A 13,971-nucleotide genomic window follows, 5' to 3' on the forward strand; every position below is an offset into this window, starting at 1 on the left:
TGAAAGTTTCATTTAGCATTTGAAAATCAGTATAATTTACTATATGAATAGACAATGGAGAAAAATTATCTTATTATTTCAGCAGATGCAGAAGCAGTTGATAAAATTCACCACTCGTGTGATAAAATTCTGAACAAACGAGAAGTAGAATGTCAGATCTTTTCTTCTTCATGAGAACTCTCATGATCTTGAGATTTTATTGTACTTGGAAACTAACAACTTGCCACAATTTCATTAATGCTGGCAAAAGACATGAGCCTCCTGGGACAGAGACAGAAGAGTTTTTTCCCACAGCAATAGCAGTAGCCAAGAATGTTATTTTCTTGCCTAGTTCTTTGAGCCTCAATTCTCATAAAGCAACTCAGTGAGGGCCCAGTGATGCCTCACATACAGTGAGTTACATTACAGGAAGAACCCAGAGCTTAGGGAACCCAGATATTTTATTATGGGCTACAGGCAAACCTGCCAGACCTTTGTCATGGAGGGAGACGTCTTTGTTATGCTGGACATGTTCATCTTAAAAGTAATAATTTTCATATAGGTGTTCATTACTAAACCGGCTTGTGGATCTACCTTTATGACACTAGCTGAGATGCTTCGTAGCGAATAGATTTAACATCTCACTTAAGTGATCTGTTCAAGACATGGCCACATCTTTACCACGAAGACAATCTGGTTTTCTCTGTTAAGTGGCCCATTTCTGCTTTGATGTAGTAGTAGAGTTTAGTGATGATAGAATTTAATGGTAAATGAGTGGTTTTGATATTCTTTTTTATGATAAATGAATTTAGTGACAGTAACTGGTTTAGTAGTAGAGTGTACTGATAAGTAGCTACAGTAGTGCCCCCTTATCTGCAGGAAGTACCTTCCAGGATCCTAGTGGATGCCTGAAACCACACACAGTACCAAACCCTACATGTATACTGTGTTTTTTCCTATTCATATGGACCTATGATAAAGTTTACTCTGCATTAGGCACAGAAAGAGATTAACAACAATCTAATAATAAAACAATGATAACAGTATGGTGTAATGAAGGTTATATGAATGTGGTCCTCCTCTCAAATTATCTTACCCTGTACCTAGCCTTCTTGTGATGACGAGACGGTAAAATGCCCATGTGATGAGATGGAGGGAGGTGAGTGACCTAGGCACTGGGACGTAGCATGAGGCTGCCACTGACCTGGCAGTGCTTCAGGAGCATCCTCTGCTCCTGGCCCGTGGCTGACCACACTTGACCACTGCTGATGAAACCTCGGGAAGTGAGACTGCAGATCGGGGCGGGGGGGAGGCTACTGTCTGTACTGCTCTGGAATATCGGATTTGGCGTAATCCATATGTTTTATTGTTTATTTCTCCCTTCTTTTCTTGCCCTATATAGAATTTCCTTGGAAAGCAGGAGTTCCCTCCTACAGAGAATGTTCTACAACACTTAGGAAAAACACTGTGGTAGTGGCAAGACTGTGGGATTAAATAGGCTCAGTAAGTGGAGTTCGCTGTGTGATAATATCGTGCTTTACAGCCTTCCCTTAAAATCTAGCAGCTGCTGTTGCTGCAATATTAAGGTCTTCTCTGTATTAAAAAGAAAATTTTCAATGTTCGTAAATTTTATATTTCAACTTGTTACTTAGAGACTTCAAGCTACACATTTTGGATTAGAAAAAATGGTCATGTCTATTTTAAAAACCTTTGTTAAATCATTTGTTTTAAACAGTGACCAAGAGAAGATTTATTGTTTTCAGAGTCCATTAAACGATTTCTGTACATGAAAAATATACTTCACCTGAAATTCTTAGTTCTAGTTTTTAGTTTAAGACTCATATTGGACCACAGGATAACAGTTAAATAAACTGAATTTGAATTTGTAGACATATAGAATGTGTCTATTTTTCAGCTTCCAAGGTAATTAAATTAATGGTGTGATCCATTTAATGTGTTTTTGACTTTAGTGTAAAACATTTAGATGTATTTTCCCCATTTTCACGAGGAGGGAGGAGTGAGCCCACATGCACTTGGCAAAGCACTTAAGTAGTCGCTGCAGTGCTCATCTTTGTTTTGTCATAGGTTCTGGTACATGTGGTTAAAGTGTGAATTGCAGCAGTGTTCAAAGCCTAATGTTATGCCTTGTCTGATAACTTGGACATCTCTTTAATTGATTACTTTTTGAAGGTCACATACTGTTTAAAGTTGCAGTTTTACCAGTATTAAAATGAACATTTAAATATGCACTGTCTTCTTCAAATGTGTAAAATGTTTAGAGTGTTCAATAGTTGGTATCCTTGATTAAAAGTCGCTCATTTAACATTTATACTTGACATATTTGTAGTTAATAAAGGCAGAACCTACAGTACCACTGTAAATTTAATACTTTCTGCAGGTTTGATGGCATTTTCCACGTGCAAATTAGCCTACCAGTGTACTGTCTGTGTGGAATACACATGGATGGGAAGGCTGACCATCAAGCTACTGGATTTCAAAATTCTTGTCTTTTAAGGGATTTGGGGTTTATTCCGTATAGTAATTTGTCTCCAGGTATCACCAGATCATCCCAAATGTCTAGCAGGAATTAGGTTTCAGAATGTAAAAAAAAAAAAAAAAAAAAATTAAAAGGTTTCTTAAATGAAACTTGAATCATTGCTTTTGGCCATACATCAAATTAGTAGAACCTGAGAATTGTGGAGATTTCTTCCCATATGTTAAATCACATGGTCATTTACATTAAAAGGCTGCATTCAAGAATAAAAAAAAAATAAAATAACAGGCTGCATTCAGAGTTAACAGCGCATAAAGTTGAAACATGGACCAGATACTCTTTTCAACGTGCTGGTGACAATAAGAAGCTTACCTCAGGTCATTTGTTTCCAAAATGATTTGACGAAGTGGAGTCCCCTTCTAGAATACAGAGCAGATTACGACATTTGGTTTGGGAAAATATAGAAAGGGTCTCTTGATGTTACAAGTGTCAGGTGTTTTAAATAAAGATGTTCTGTTCAGAAACTAAAGGTAAAGCTCAGATGACGTTCATAGATCAAAAAGGCTTTCAGCCACAATCACACGATCACTGCTGCCAATAAGCGTGTTGACTCACATGGTCATTTGTACTAAAAGGGCTGCTTCAGATCATGTGGGCGTCCTCTGCTCACAGTCACCTTTCGTTCCCACTGTATTGTTGGAACAACAGAGAGCTCTTGAGCCGTGTCAACTAGAATATGCAAATAATTACGCTTGGCGATCACCAGAGATCTGGAATGTTGTAAGACTGTCACCAAAACGTGGGACCAGAAATTCCCGGTCGGCTCTGCCTGACACCAGTGTTAATTCTCGTCCACGGAGATAATACGTGTAACTGAGAAACTGAGTAGAATCAAGAGTTTCTTTTTAAAGGAATAGTTCTCCAGCCTGCGTTCTGTGTATATGAACTTACAGCTTTTTCCCTGTTATCATCGTTACTTATTACAAAGTATTTACCTGGCACATAGAATGTTTAAAGAGTGTTAGCTCTTGTGGTTAGCAGCGTAATGACCCTCCACACTGTCCCGTCCTTACCCCCAACATGTGAATGTGTCACTTGGCAAAGGGGATTCAGGTTGCAGAAGTAAGATTGCCACACAGCTGACCTTGAGACTGGAAGATGATGCCGCATTATCTGGGTGGGCAAAAGAGAAAACCAGAGAAAGAGCCATTTCTAGAAGCATCCCTACCTGCTGTTGCTGGCTTTGAAGATGGAAGAAGGGGACTGGAGCCGAAGAATGGGGGTGTGGCCTCTAGACGTTAGAAAAGGCGAGGAAACAGATTGTCCCCTAGAGCTTCCAGAAGGAATGTAGGCCTGCCCACATCTTGATTTCAGCCTCGTGAGACCTGTGTCCGACCTCTGATCTCCAGAAGATAATAAATTTGTATTGTTTAAATCACCAAGTGTGTGGGAATGTCTTACATTAGCAAGAGGAAGCTAATGCCACTGCAATTGTTACCTCTAGGAAACCTTCAGGAGCAATATAAGATTGTTTACAGGATCTGCGTATTTGCCTGAATTTTGACTCTTGGGGGGAAATAAACGTTGTGTCTGACCTGTGAGTGCTATATAAATCCTCAGCTGCTGTTATTTATATAGAACTTATATCTTAATAGCAGCATGATAGGGTTGACAGTTAGAGTCTCCTGACCGATCAGAGAATATCCTTACTATATATTGGTTGCTATCAAGGCCTTTGCCTTTATTGCCAGGAAGCTGAAAGCCTCGTAGTGTACTGCTTAAGAATGCAGGCTCTGAAGCCAGGTTTTCTGGGTTCAAATTTCCTGGTCCAGTTTTGCTAGCTGTTTAGCCTTGGACAAGCGAGGTAGTCTCCCTGTGCCCCGGTCGTCTAGTGTGTAAAAATGTCAGTGTCTGCCCTCCTGGGGATGGCGGCAAGTAAAACACCATACTCGTTAACAGCGAACGAGTCAGGCGCGGTTTGCCGCTGATGGTAGGGCTATCGTCTAGCGGTCTGCAGTGACGCATCTTTGGGGTAGTAACTGCACTCTTGTATCTCCTGCTGTTTTATTTTCAGTTTACATTCTTGATTTATTTTCTTCCTTTTCAGTGAATGGCTATAACCAGCCTCAGTATTTCTTAGAACAAAGCAGACCACAAGTTAGTATGTTAGTGAGAGGGCACTTGACTACCAACGATAAAAACACAACTCTAACAAGTAAAGCACAGAAAAAGGAAAACCAACAAGTCCAGAACTGAATTCAGGTCTGGCTAGCTCAGGAGGCTCCTGCTTTCCTCTCTCTCTGTGTCTGTGTCTCTCACTCAGTCACACGCTCACACACACACACTCACGTACACACACTCGTGAAGTAATTAGCGGTGGTTACAGTGTTCACCAAGAACATCCGGGACATACGCACACAGGCAATGTAAGCAGCGTGCAGATTGAGGATTTGGTCTACAGCTGTTTAACTTTTTATTTAGCGTCAGTCTTAGACTTACAGAAAAGTTGCAGAGGTGGTAAGTCACGTGCGCCCTTCACTGAGCTTCCACTAGTGATAATTTGCATAACCCTACTAGACTTGTCAAAACCAGGACGCTAACATTGGCACGATACAACTGCCGTGAGTCTTACTCCCATGTCACCAGTTTTTGCCCCTAATGTTCTTTTTCTGTTTTAGGACCCAGTCCGGTGTTTTTAGCCCCCTTTAGTCTATTGCTTCTCAGCCTTTAGGCTAAGATCAAGTGTAGTATCCCCTCTAGTCTGTGACGGTTCCTAAGTACTTTCTTGTCTTTCATGACCTTGATGCTTTTGATGAGTATCGATTGGCTAGCGAATGCCTTCTCAATTACAGTTTATCAGCTGTTTTCTCCTAATGAGATTGCGGTTATGCAGTGTTTGAAAAGAGCTTCCACAGAAGCGTTGAGTCCTCAGAACGCCCCGTCTGGGGTCCGTGGTTTACCTCTTGTAAGTCACACCCTCTCGTGGTTCCAGTGGGCTCTGCTGGGTTTTTCCACTGCGAAGTTACTGTTTTGCCTTCGCGGTCGGGGGAAATCTGTGGAGGTATGAAAACACCTGTTTCTCCTAAAACTTGTGCTCACGGGTTTCAGCGTCCATCAGCGGATCTCGCCTGAAACAGTTTTTCTTGTGGTGTTTGTCTGATGGCGATTTTGTAGGTCTTTTATTCCTTCCACACTTGTCACTTAGAATCTGCCTGCAAGGAAAAGCTGTCCTTCTCCCCTATTTATTTATCCACTTGTTTGTATCAGTGTGGACTCGGTGACGTTTATTTTGTTCTGTGAGTTATACAGTACTATCGTTCCTAATTTTTTTTTACTCAAATTATTCCATAAGGAAGTAGGAGCCATGAGCCCTCAGTGATTAGGAACTTCGGCAGGTCGGGCCCTGTGTCTTTTTTTAAAAACTGCCATCCTTTTTCAAGCACATATTTTCTGGCACCACGGGCTATTTTAGGCTCATCTTGTACATGCCCTGGCCCAGCCCTGGAATCAGCCACTTTGACAAACTCCATTTTCCTTTATTGGAGAATACTATATAGAAATCAGCATCTGGTCGGCCGACGTGCTCACTGCTGTCGGAGATGGTCTTGGGCCCTCTCAGCAGACAGAGCCAGGGAATAGGGAATGTGTGTGTACCTATGGGTCCAGGGACACAGAGACACAGGCACACCTCTGTTTATTCGGTCCTAGTGGGCACCTGAAGTCGTTACAGCATTTCCAAACCGGGTCCCATGAGAAGTACAGCATTTGCATACGGTTCTTTTTGTCTGTAGCCTCTCAGTGTGCCATCAAAAATATTATTTTCTAAGTTAAGTGTGTTTTTTATTCCTGATCTCCTCCCGTGTGGTAATGTGACACATTTGTCACAAGAGTCTCGCAGAGGGTAGAGGGTCCTCGGTTCACATGTGGCAAATCTTATCTCCCGGTTTTATGCCGCAGCTCTGGATAGATGGACTCGTACTAATTTCTGTAGTATTGGGATATGTTTAAAAGTTTTCTTTCTTGAATGTTTTATATCTTGGACGTTAAGATTTAATCTTAGGGCCTCACCAGCCCCCCTCCTCTGCCCCCAGTTCCTTGTCAGGCCACGCCTGCTCTCACCCAGGTGGGGTGGCTGCGGTTCGGATGGGGTGCGAGAGAGGTCACGTGCTGGCATCTGCCGACTTGTCTCTGATTCAGTTCTTTTGCAGTTCTAAAACTCTCCTAGTGACGCTGACGACGTAGTTTTGCACAGAATTGACTTTTCACTTTTTTGTTTCGCTTGCTTTTGGAGAGAGCTTTTGGGCAAATCCAAATACGCAAGCAGTTCTCAGCTGCCTGCAAGTCCCAACTGTTTGGTTTTACCAGCGAGACTCCGTGGGGGATTTGAAAAACTGGAGCTGGACGAAGCGGAGGCTGAGTGTCCCCGAGATGCTGCTGTTTTTGTTTAATGGTTAACAGTTGTACGCTGCAAGCCAGCCACAGAACTGCGTTGTCGTGGCGTAGAAACGTCTCCGGAGCCACTAACTCATCACCGATCACGACTAAAACTTAACCTCTCGATTGCTAGCCTAGTGGGGAGGACACCGGCAAAGTCTCCCCCTTCGTACCAGCAAGTTATTGAAAGACTCTATAGAACGTGTCACTGCTGTTCCCTTCCAGTACTTAACGCTGTCCCTCCGCACACAATGTGTTTTGTGTCCGGTCGCTTTTAAAACTTCTTCTTTATTACTGGTCTTAAGCAATATGATTGTGATGTGCCTTGGTGTATTTTTGTTCATGATTCTTGTGCTTGGGATTTGTCAATGTTCTTGAATTTGTAGGTTTCTCGAACAGTTTTTACACACTCCTGACGGGACTCGCGATAGCACGTGCATTCAGCCACATGCAGTTGTCCTCTGGTGCTTTGTTTTTTTGTTTTGTTTTGTTTTAAGTCTTTGTTCTGGGATGTAGTGGTTACTTGGAAATCATTTGTTTTTGTCAGTTCTTGCTTTTAAGCTTTGTTGGGCAGCCCCAAAGCAGCCTATATAATTTCTTCTGACTCTAAAGGCAATACCCTTCTAATTACTCTGTCTGATGTTCTGCTTATCTCGAGGTTTTTCCACTATAATTGGTGGAAAACCGGAGCTATCGCAGGCCCTGTGTGAGCTCTTGGGGATTCTTCCAACCTGTCCTTTTCTGGTGGTCCTTTTCTGTGCCTCGGGCAGGGTGCTTCCATACACGTGCTGACCAGCATTATTAGGCTGAGACTCCAGAAACTCTGTGCAGACCTCGCCTGTGCCGCTGTCCTCCCCGGTCCTCTGGAGCCCTGCCTCTCTGGCTGCCTGGGCTCCCCTGGCCCCCCAGCTTGCTCCTCGACTCCGAGACCCCAGCCAGGCTCTGTGTGGGTTCCCCACCCGCCCTGTGGTCTGGAAGCTGCTGGCAGTGAGCAGTCCCGACTTTCCTCACCTGTTCTGCTGCTGCCCAGGATCCCAGACCTGCACTGCCCGTGGTCCAGTGCGACAACGGTCATGTCATCGCTTTTGTCCAGTCTGCAGTTTAAGGGGGGAGGGTAACTCCAGTCCCTGTTACTTCATCATGGCTGGAAGCAGAAGTCTTAGGTAATTTTGAATTTTTAGTAATGTCGCCCAGTTCTTGTTGACCCGTCTAGGTTGTGTCTTTAACCCTGGCTGTGCACACGGCAAAGCACCTGCCCATGCCTCACCTCTTCCTCTGTTGAACGTAATGTCCATCTAGCTGGAGGTGCCTGGGGAGAAGAATGATTTCCCGTGCTCCTTACTGCCACGTAGATGTCCAAATGCATCAGACAGGATCTAGCCAGGGCAAAGTTGCCAACGCTCGTTGTGTGTCATAGCCATGGGGCAAGTGGTGACAGAGCTCACTTTCCCACCCTTGCAGAAGAGGAAGCCTGTAGTCATTACTAGATGTCTCTTCCCCAGACCCGAGGTGCAGACATGGAGACCACTGGGAGGGAAAGTGCTGGAGGGTTTGTAACACGCACACACACACACGCATTCCCAAGGGAATTGTGAACTTCCAAAGTCCATGAACTTGAGAGAGAAACTTTGTCCTCTTAGGTACATGCACCTGTTAGGGGGTGTGTGTAAGAGCACGGAGAGGAGAAATGGCACACGGCTCCCGGTCGGCCTGGCGATGATACAGGCATCCCCAGTGCCTTGGGTGACGGGGCCCAACGAGAAGTCGCAGGGGGGGTCCATGAGCTGAGAGCGGGAAGGGCGGCCATATCGTCATCTGGTAGACCCATGCACGCCCTTCGCCCTCCTGGTGACTGCTGTCCCCTAGCACAGGTGCATGGAGCCCGGCTGGGGCCCCACTTCTCGCCCCTCACCACCCCCTTCCTTCTGGTGGCCCTTGCCCCTCCTCTCCTCCCAGCCAGCCCTCAAGACACACTGCAGCCGAGCCAGATGGGACACACTCCACATGTACAATACAGTCCCTGGCATTTGCGGGATAGACTGGAGAGCAGGGCCTGCACTGTTTATCTAGCACAGTCTTGCACACAGTAGGGACTCCAAGGCCTAGCAAATGAATAAAGTGGGGAGGCCAGGCCACCCAATAGAGTGTATCTTCCTCAGGTTCAGGAAGAGGGGCTAATCCAGGCAAGAGAGCTTGTGCCCTCCCCCGCCATCTGACACAGACCCCTCACTCTCAGGACCCTTGGGGTGCCCCAGGTGCAGGCATGACGGCCTTGAGGCTCCCCCCTCCCCCCACCCTCCAGCTTGGGTTCAGAAGAATGGATGGGCCAGCACAGGGTCCTCGGCTGCCTCCTGTTCTCTGGGCAGACAGCAGGTGGCTCTGTTCCCCTTCATGTAGCCCGGGAACAGATTCCCTCCAGACCTGCGCTAGGCGCCGCGCTCGGTGTACCGCGGTGTACGAACCAGCCACGACGGAGATGTGCCTGCCCACTGCACTCGAGGGGGTGATTCTTTCCCTCCCACGCGCAGTGAGCACAAACCTGCTGGGTTCCTCGGGGCTGTCCTTGAATAGGCTGTCACAAGACGGAACCACTGAGCGGGGAAAATAACCACCAGCACGGCTTTTTCATGTGCCCTACTCACACCTCTGCGCGGGGGAAAATCTCCTTCCCCACGGCGCTCCCGCCCCCCGTGTACCCCAAGGAGCCCTTCTCTCACCCTCTATAACGAATATGCCCAAGCTTCTTGTCCTCTCCCCGTGTGAGTTCTCCGGGCCGGCAGACGACAAGTCTAATGCCGTCATCTCTCCACTCAAGTTCAGAGTCTGATGAGGCTCCCCAGCCTCGCGTCTGCCTCCCCCCATCCATCCCGGGCAGCAGGTCCGTCGGGGCCGCCTTTCGATCCTCCCAAGAGCCCTGTTCCCTCCGACCCCAGGACCTTTGCGCATACCTGACGTGTCCCTCCTCCCCTGCGCCCACGCCATTGCTCAAACTGCAGGTCTCAGCATGTATTCCAGTTCCTCACCGTGTGTCCTTTGGGAATTAGTAAGCCCTGGGACTGGCTGTATCCCCCGAGAATCCGAAGTGCCCACACCTTGGGGGAGAGCGAGATGCAGAAAGGAGGTCTTGACCTTTCGCAAAGGAGACCCCCGGGGCAAGAGTGCCCGGAACCCAGGGAGGGGAAGAGGATGGTGCCCGGGTTGAGCCTGAGGTTCCCCGTCTAGAAGACCCTCTCTGGCGTGGAAACGTGTTGGGCGAACACTGCAGGAGAGCCCGCGTGCGCGTCCCAGCGGAGGGTCCCGGGGACCCCGAGCTCGCAGAGCGCCGGGCGGGCTGCTCGCCGCGGCGTCGGCCTCCTCCGCGCGCCCGGCCGGCAGGTGCGGGCCCGCCCCGCTGCGCCCCCGCGACCTGCCCGCCCCCGCCCCCAACCCCCTCCGGAGCCGCGGTGGGCGGGGCCAGGCGCGCGCCGCCGCTCCCCGCTCCCGCCCCCGGCGCCTCAGTCCTCGCGGGCGGCCCGGCTCGGCGGCGCGCCATGGCCCGGAGCCTCGGCGGCCTCTGGCTGCTCCTGGGTGAGTAGGGCCGGGGTCCCTCGGGGAAGGTCGGGGGGAGAGGGGCGGCCTGGGGGCCCCGGGAGCTCGCAGGGGCGCGGGCACCTTTCCCGCGCGCGCCCGCGAACTCGCTTCTCCGCACCTGTGCTTGCCGGCCCCGCGCGGGCTTCCGCGTGTTAGCAGGCACCTTGCAGCCTCGGCGCCGGGAACCGGGTCCGCGGCCCATTTATCTAGAAACTAGTTAAAACCGAGAATCTCTGTCTCTCTCATGCAGCACTTGCTGATTTGCAAGTAAACCTCCCTAGGATGTCCTTTGCAAAAATGAGACCAGCCTTCTTCCTCGGGAACGTTTCCAAACCTTCTTGTTGTTGTTTGCTTGTGAACTTGGCACTTCTGTGTGCTAGAAATTCAAAGAGGGACTCTCGGTGAGGAGGCAGAGCATACTCAGCTTTCTGTTTGGGGAGAGATTATAAAACAAACCCAGGGACTAGAGGAACCTGCGCCACAGACTTAGCATAATTTACCTTGAAGTTGTCCTCATGACTTCCCTGTCAATGCTAAGAAACCTTGCTAAACTGCTTTAGCCACTGGACTCACTTCATGTAGTTAGTTACTTTCTAAGAAAAACTAAATACAGGGCACTTAAGCGGAAGAATCCAGCGGCCCGGAGATGCACGGCCGGCGGCTACTGCCCTGGTACTTGTGGTCTTTCCCCAGAACAGGTGATGTTGGTGGGGAGCACCTGAGTGCGAGTCCTGATGAGGGATGACCGCTGCCCTGATTATGTAGGTGGGGGGGGGGGGGGGGCAGCGGCTGGGGGCAGTGCGGCTTGTCGGCAGAGGTGGCCCAGGCCACCTGGAGGAGAGGGCCTTAGGGACGCGCAGGAGCCTGGTGGTTGCAGGCTGGCGGAGGAATCTCTCGCATTTATTAAAACCCTTAGCATCTGCTTCCCTGCAATGCAATCTGAAAACTGATCTTGCCTCTTAAAGTGTCTTGGCCGAGGTTCTGTGTAAAGCAAAATCTTACGGTATTATTCTACCCTTTTGTGTTGGGATCCATTTGGCTTGACATGGAACTTAACTGTTTCAGTTTCCTAAGAAATGAACGTGTCCCTGCTAACAAGGCAGGAAGCCGGGTTGTGTCTCTTTTCTTTTAAGGCAACTGACTAAATGTCCTCACTGCTGTCCAGAAGCTGCACCCCCTAAAGCCTGTGTAAATAAACACTATTGTCATGATCACATGTAAAGTCTTTCCTTGTTTACCAAGAAAGTAATACATGTTCTGGAAGTTCAAAGTCCTGTAATCTTAACATTATTCTGAGTGGTCTGGCTAATGTTTGTATCTTTATTTTCCAAATAAACGCCGCTTCACGAGGTTATCAGTAAATTAATGTCATTGGAGCCCAGCAGTAATTAGTAGAATTACGGAGCCCACAGTGTTTTCTTCCCAAATTATAGCAGTAGCCAGATCTCCCTTGGTGATGCAGATTTTGCTACCCAAAATAGCAATGTGGAATTTCTTTCTTTCTTTTTTTTTTAAGTATGCTAGTCCATAGGCTCAAGAACTTAACCGTAACAGTTTTATAACCAAGGTGTTGTAAGCCTGGACTTTGTGTATACGCTCGTGTTTACAGAAGACTGGTATGACCGCATGCATTTTGTAAATTTTAAGTGTAGCCACTGAAAAGTTTTTCATCAATCAGAAGAGGAGGACGTTTCCAGAGGAGCCAGGGTTATTCTGGGATGGCTGTGTTTGTTGGAAACCCCTGTATCTGTGAGCCCGCCCTCACCCGGTGTGCTGGCTGATGCCGTCTTCAGTGACATGCTTGTCTGTCACCTGACCTGGGAAGCAGGTGCCCTCCCTGGTGTGCAGGGAGGCGGGGGCTGGGGGGGGGGGGCATTGAGGGTTTTCTTGCAAGGCTGCCGTATTTATTGAAATATATGACTCTATGTAAATACACGTATAAATGTTTGGGGCTGACTGGGATGTCGCAGGAAATACAATAAATGTGTCTACTTTAGATTGTGGCGCTGGTTTCAGTCTGGAGACAGTTCTAACCCTGGAATCCAAAGCTGAAGGATTCTTGTTTGCTAATCAACTCGGCGTGTTTGTTTACTCTCCCTGGGTATTTAACCGCAGGGAGAGAAATTTCTGGATTTTTGTCTCCCTCCCGTAGGCACGTTACGGTCAGGCCCAGGCCAGAGCTGTTGAGAGAGCTTGTACCCACGCTGCAAGTCGTAGTGAGCCTCCTGCCAAGGGAATGTTTTCGGTGGAGTCCTTCCTTATGGCAAATATAGCTGGTTCTGTTCCTCCAGATTCCAACCCCCCCCCCCCCCCCCCCCCCGCCGCCGCCCGGAATGAGCCGATTCCACAGCTTCTCCTCAGTTAAAATGTGGGTCTGGCAGAGCGTGTGATGTGGTTGCCGCTTGTGGTGTGAATGCCAGTGCTGAGCCCCCAAGAGTGGAGCCCCCAGGTTTGGCTGCCAGCGTCCCCAGCCCTGGGGCGGGCAGAGCCCTTCCTTCCCAAGGCCAGGCCCACCCGGCATTGGGGGGACTCTCCCCTCTCTGGGCCCCGACTCACGCCTGTCCACCAGGATTGCCTCAGGGAGGGCAGGGGACCCTGGCTGAACAATCCGTTTCCTGCTGGAGCCGTGGGAAAAGCGGGCTCCCTCCCCTCGGTTGGATCTCCAAGCCCGGCTGTCACATCCCATCCTGTGAGCCGCGGGTGGGGGGACCATGACAACACAGACAGACAGGTGCCTGCTGCGCGGCAGCAGCAGCAGCGGGCTCTGAGGGCTTGGAAACCCCGCCGGGAGCCTCTTCTCTCCCAGGCCTCAGGGAAGGCATCCTGAGGGTGTGTGGCAGGGAGGAGGAGAGCAGGAGTGGGAAGGGGAGAGGGGAGCCGGGTGGAGGAGGCCCCGTGCCCGCCTGCCTCTGCACGCCAGAGAGACAGGTGATGCTGAGAGAGGGGATGCCCGCCCCCCTCACACACAGAGCCCCCCGGTGAGGTGGCCTCGTCACCAGACCTGCCTCCCTCCGTGACAGGATGACCCCCGCCGCTGAGTGACGCTCTGGAGAACTCACGGGCTCTCAGTGAGGACGGTTATGTCAGCACAGCGGCCCAGGAGGGCTCCCGACCTAAACAGGACCGTATTCATGTTAACATAATGAGGTGATTGTTGTCCGTGGAAAAGATTTTTTTTTTCCCCGAAGATTGTTTTATTTCAGTATTTTCCTTGCCATGGAAAGACCTCACTTCCATCATCATCTGAAGCATGTAAGCACCCTCCCTGGGAGCGCCCCCCACCCCCACCCGGAGACGCACCAACCAGGCCGTGGGTGGCAGAGGCCTCGCTTCCTTTGTTCCTCATCAGGCCTCGCGCTGCCTCCTTTATTTGGTCCTCTGATGCCGCCCTCCCTGCCATGGGTGGTCCCCACAGTGGATTCTGGGACCTCTCCCGCCTGGCCTTGCTTGCCCCCTGCCCCCCAGTTGCACGGCCCCCCTTCCAGATGTCTGCC

At 49.3% G+C, this 13,971-nt stretch overlaps 2 protein-coding genes and 1 pseudogene across 6 annotated transcripts in view; all 3 read left to right on the plus strand.

The window, feature by feature from the left end:
- RBM44 (RNA binding motif protein 44) overlaps positions 1 to 3,911 on the plus strand; it is a 51,717-nt gene extending 47,806 nt beyond the window's left edge. For all 4 annotated transcript variants that reach the window (XM_053216015.1, XM_027046464.2, XM_053216014.1 and 1 more), the window contains one exon: positions 1,382 to 3,911. The gene's annotated coding sequence lies outside the window, so the exon portion shown is untranslated. The remainder of the gene's footprint in view (positions 1 to 1,381) is intronic.
- A 1,274-nt stretch (positions 3,912 to 5,185) lies between these two features.
- On the plus strand, positions 5,186 to 5,344 carry LOC113598405 (uncharacterized; annotated as a pseudogene).
- A 4,982-nt stretch (positions 5,345 to 10,326) lies between these two features.
- Positions 10,327 to 13,971, plus strand: part of RAMP1 (receptor activity modifying protein 1) — a 47,450-nt gene continuing 43,805 nt past the window's right edge. Inside the window, exon 1 of one of the 2 annotated variants that reach the window (XM_027046448.2) lies at positions 10,327 to 10,474. In XM_027046448.2, the coding sequence (XP_026902249.1) occupies positions 10,438 to 10,474 (37 nt within the window). In that variant the 5' untranslated portion in view covers positions 10,327 to 10,437. Of the gene's footprint in view, positions 10,475 to 13,530; positions 13,730 to 13,971 lie in introns of those variants that run through there. The other variant, XM_053216016.1, reaches the window with a different exon arrangement.

The sequence above is a fragment of the Acinonyx jubatus genome, chromosome C1 (genome assembly GCF_027475565.1).
Source record: "Acinonyx jubatus isolate Ajub_Pintada_27869175 chromosome C1, VMU_Ajub_asm_v1.0, whole genome shotgun sequence".
NCBI lineage: Eukaryota > Metazoa > Chordata > Mammalia > Carnivora > Felidae > Acinonyx > Acinonyx jubatus.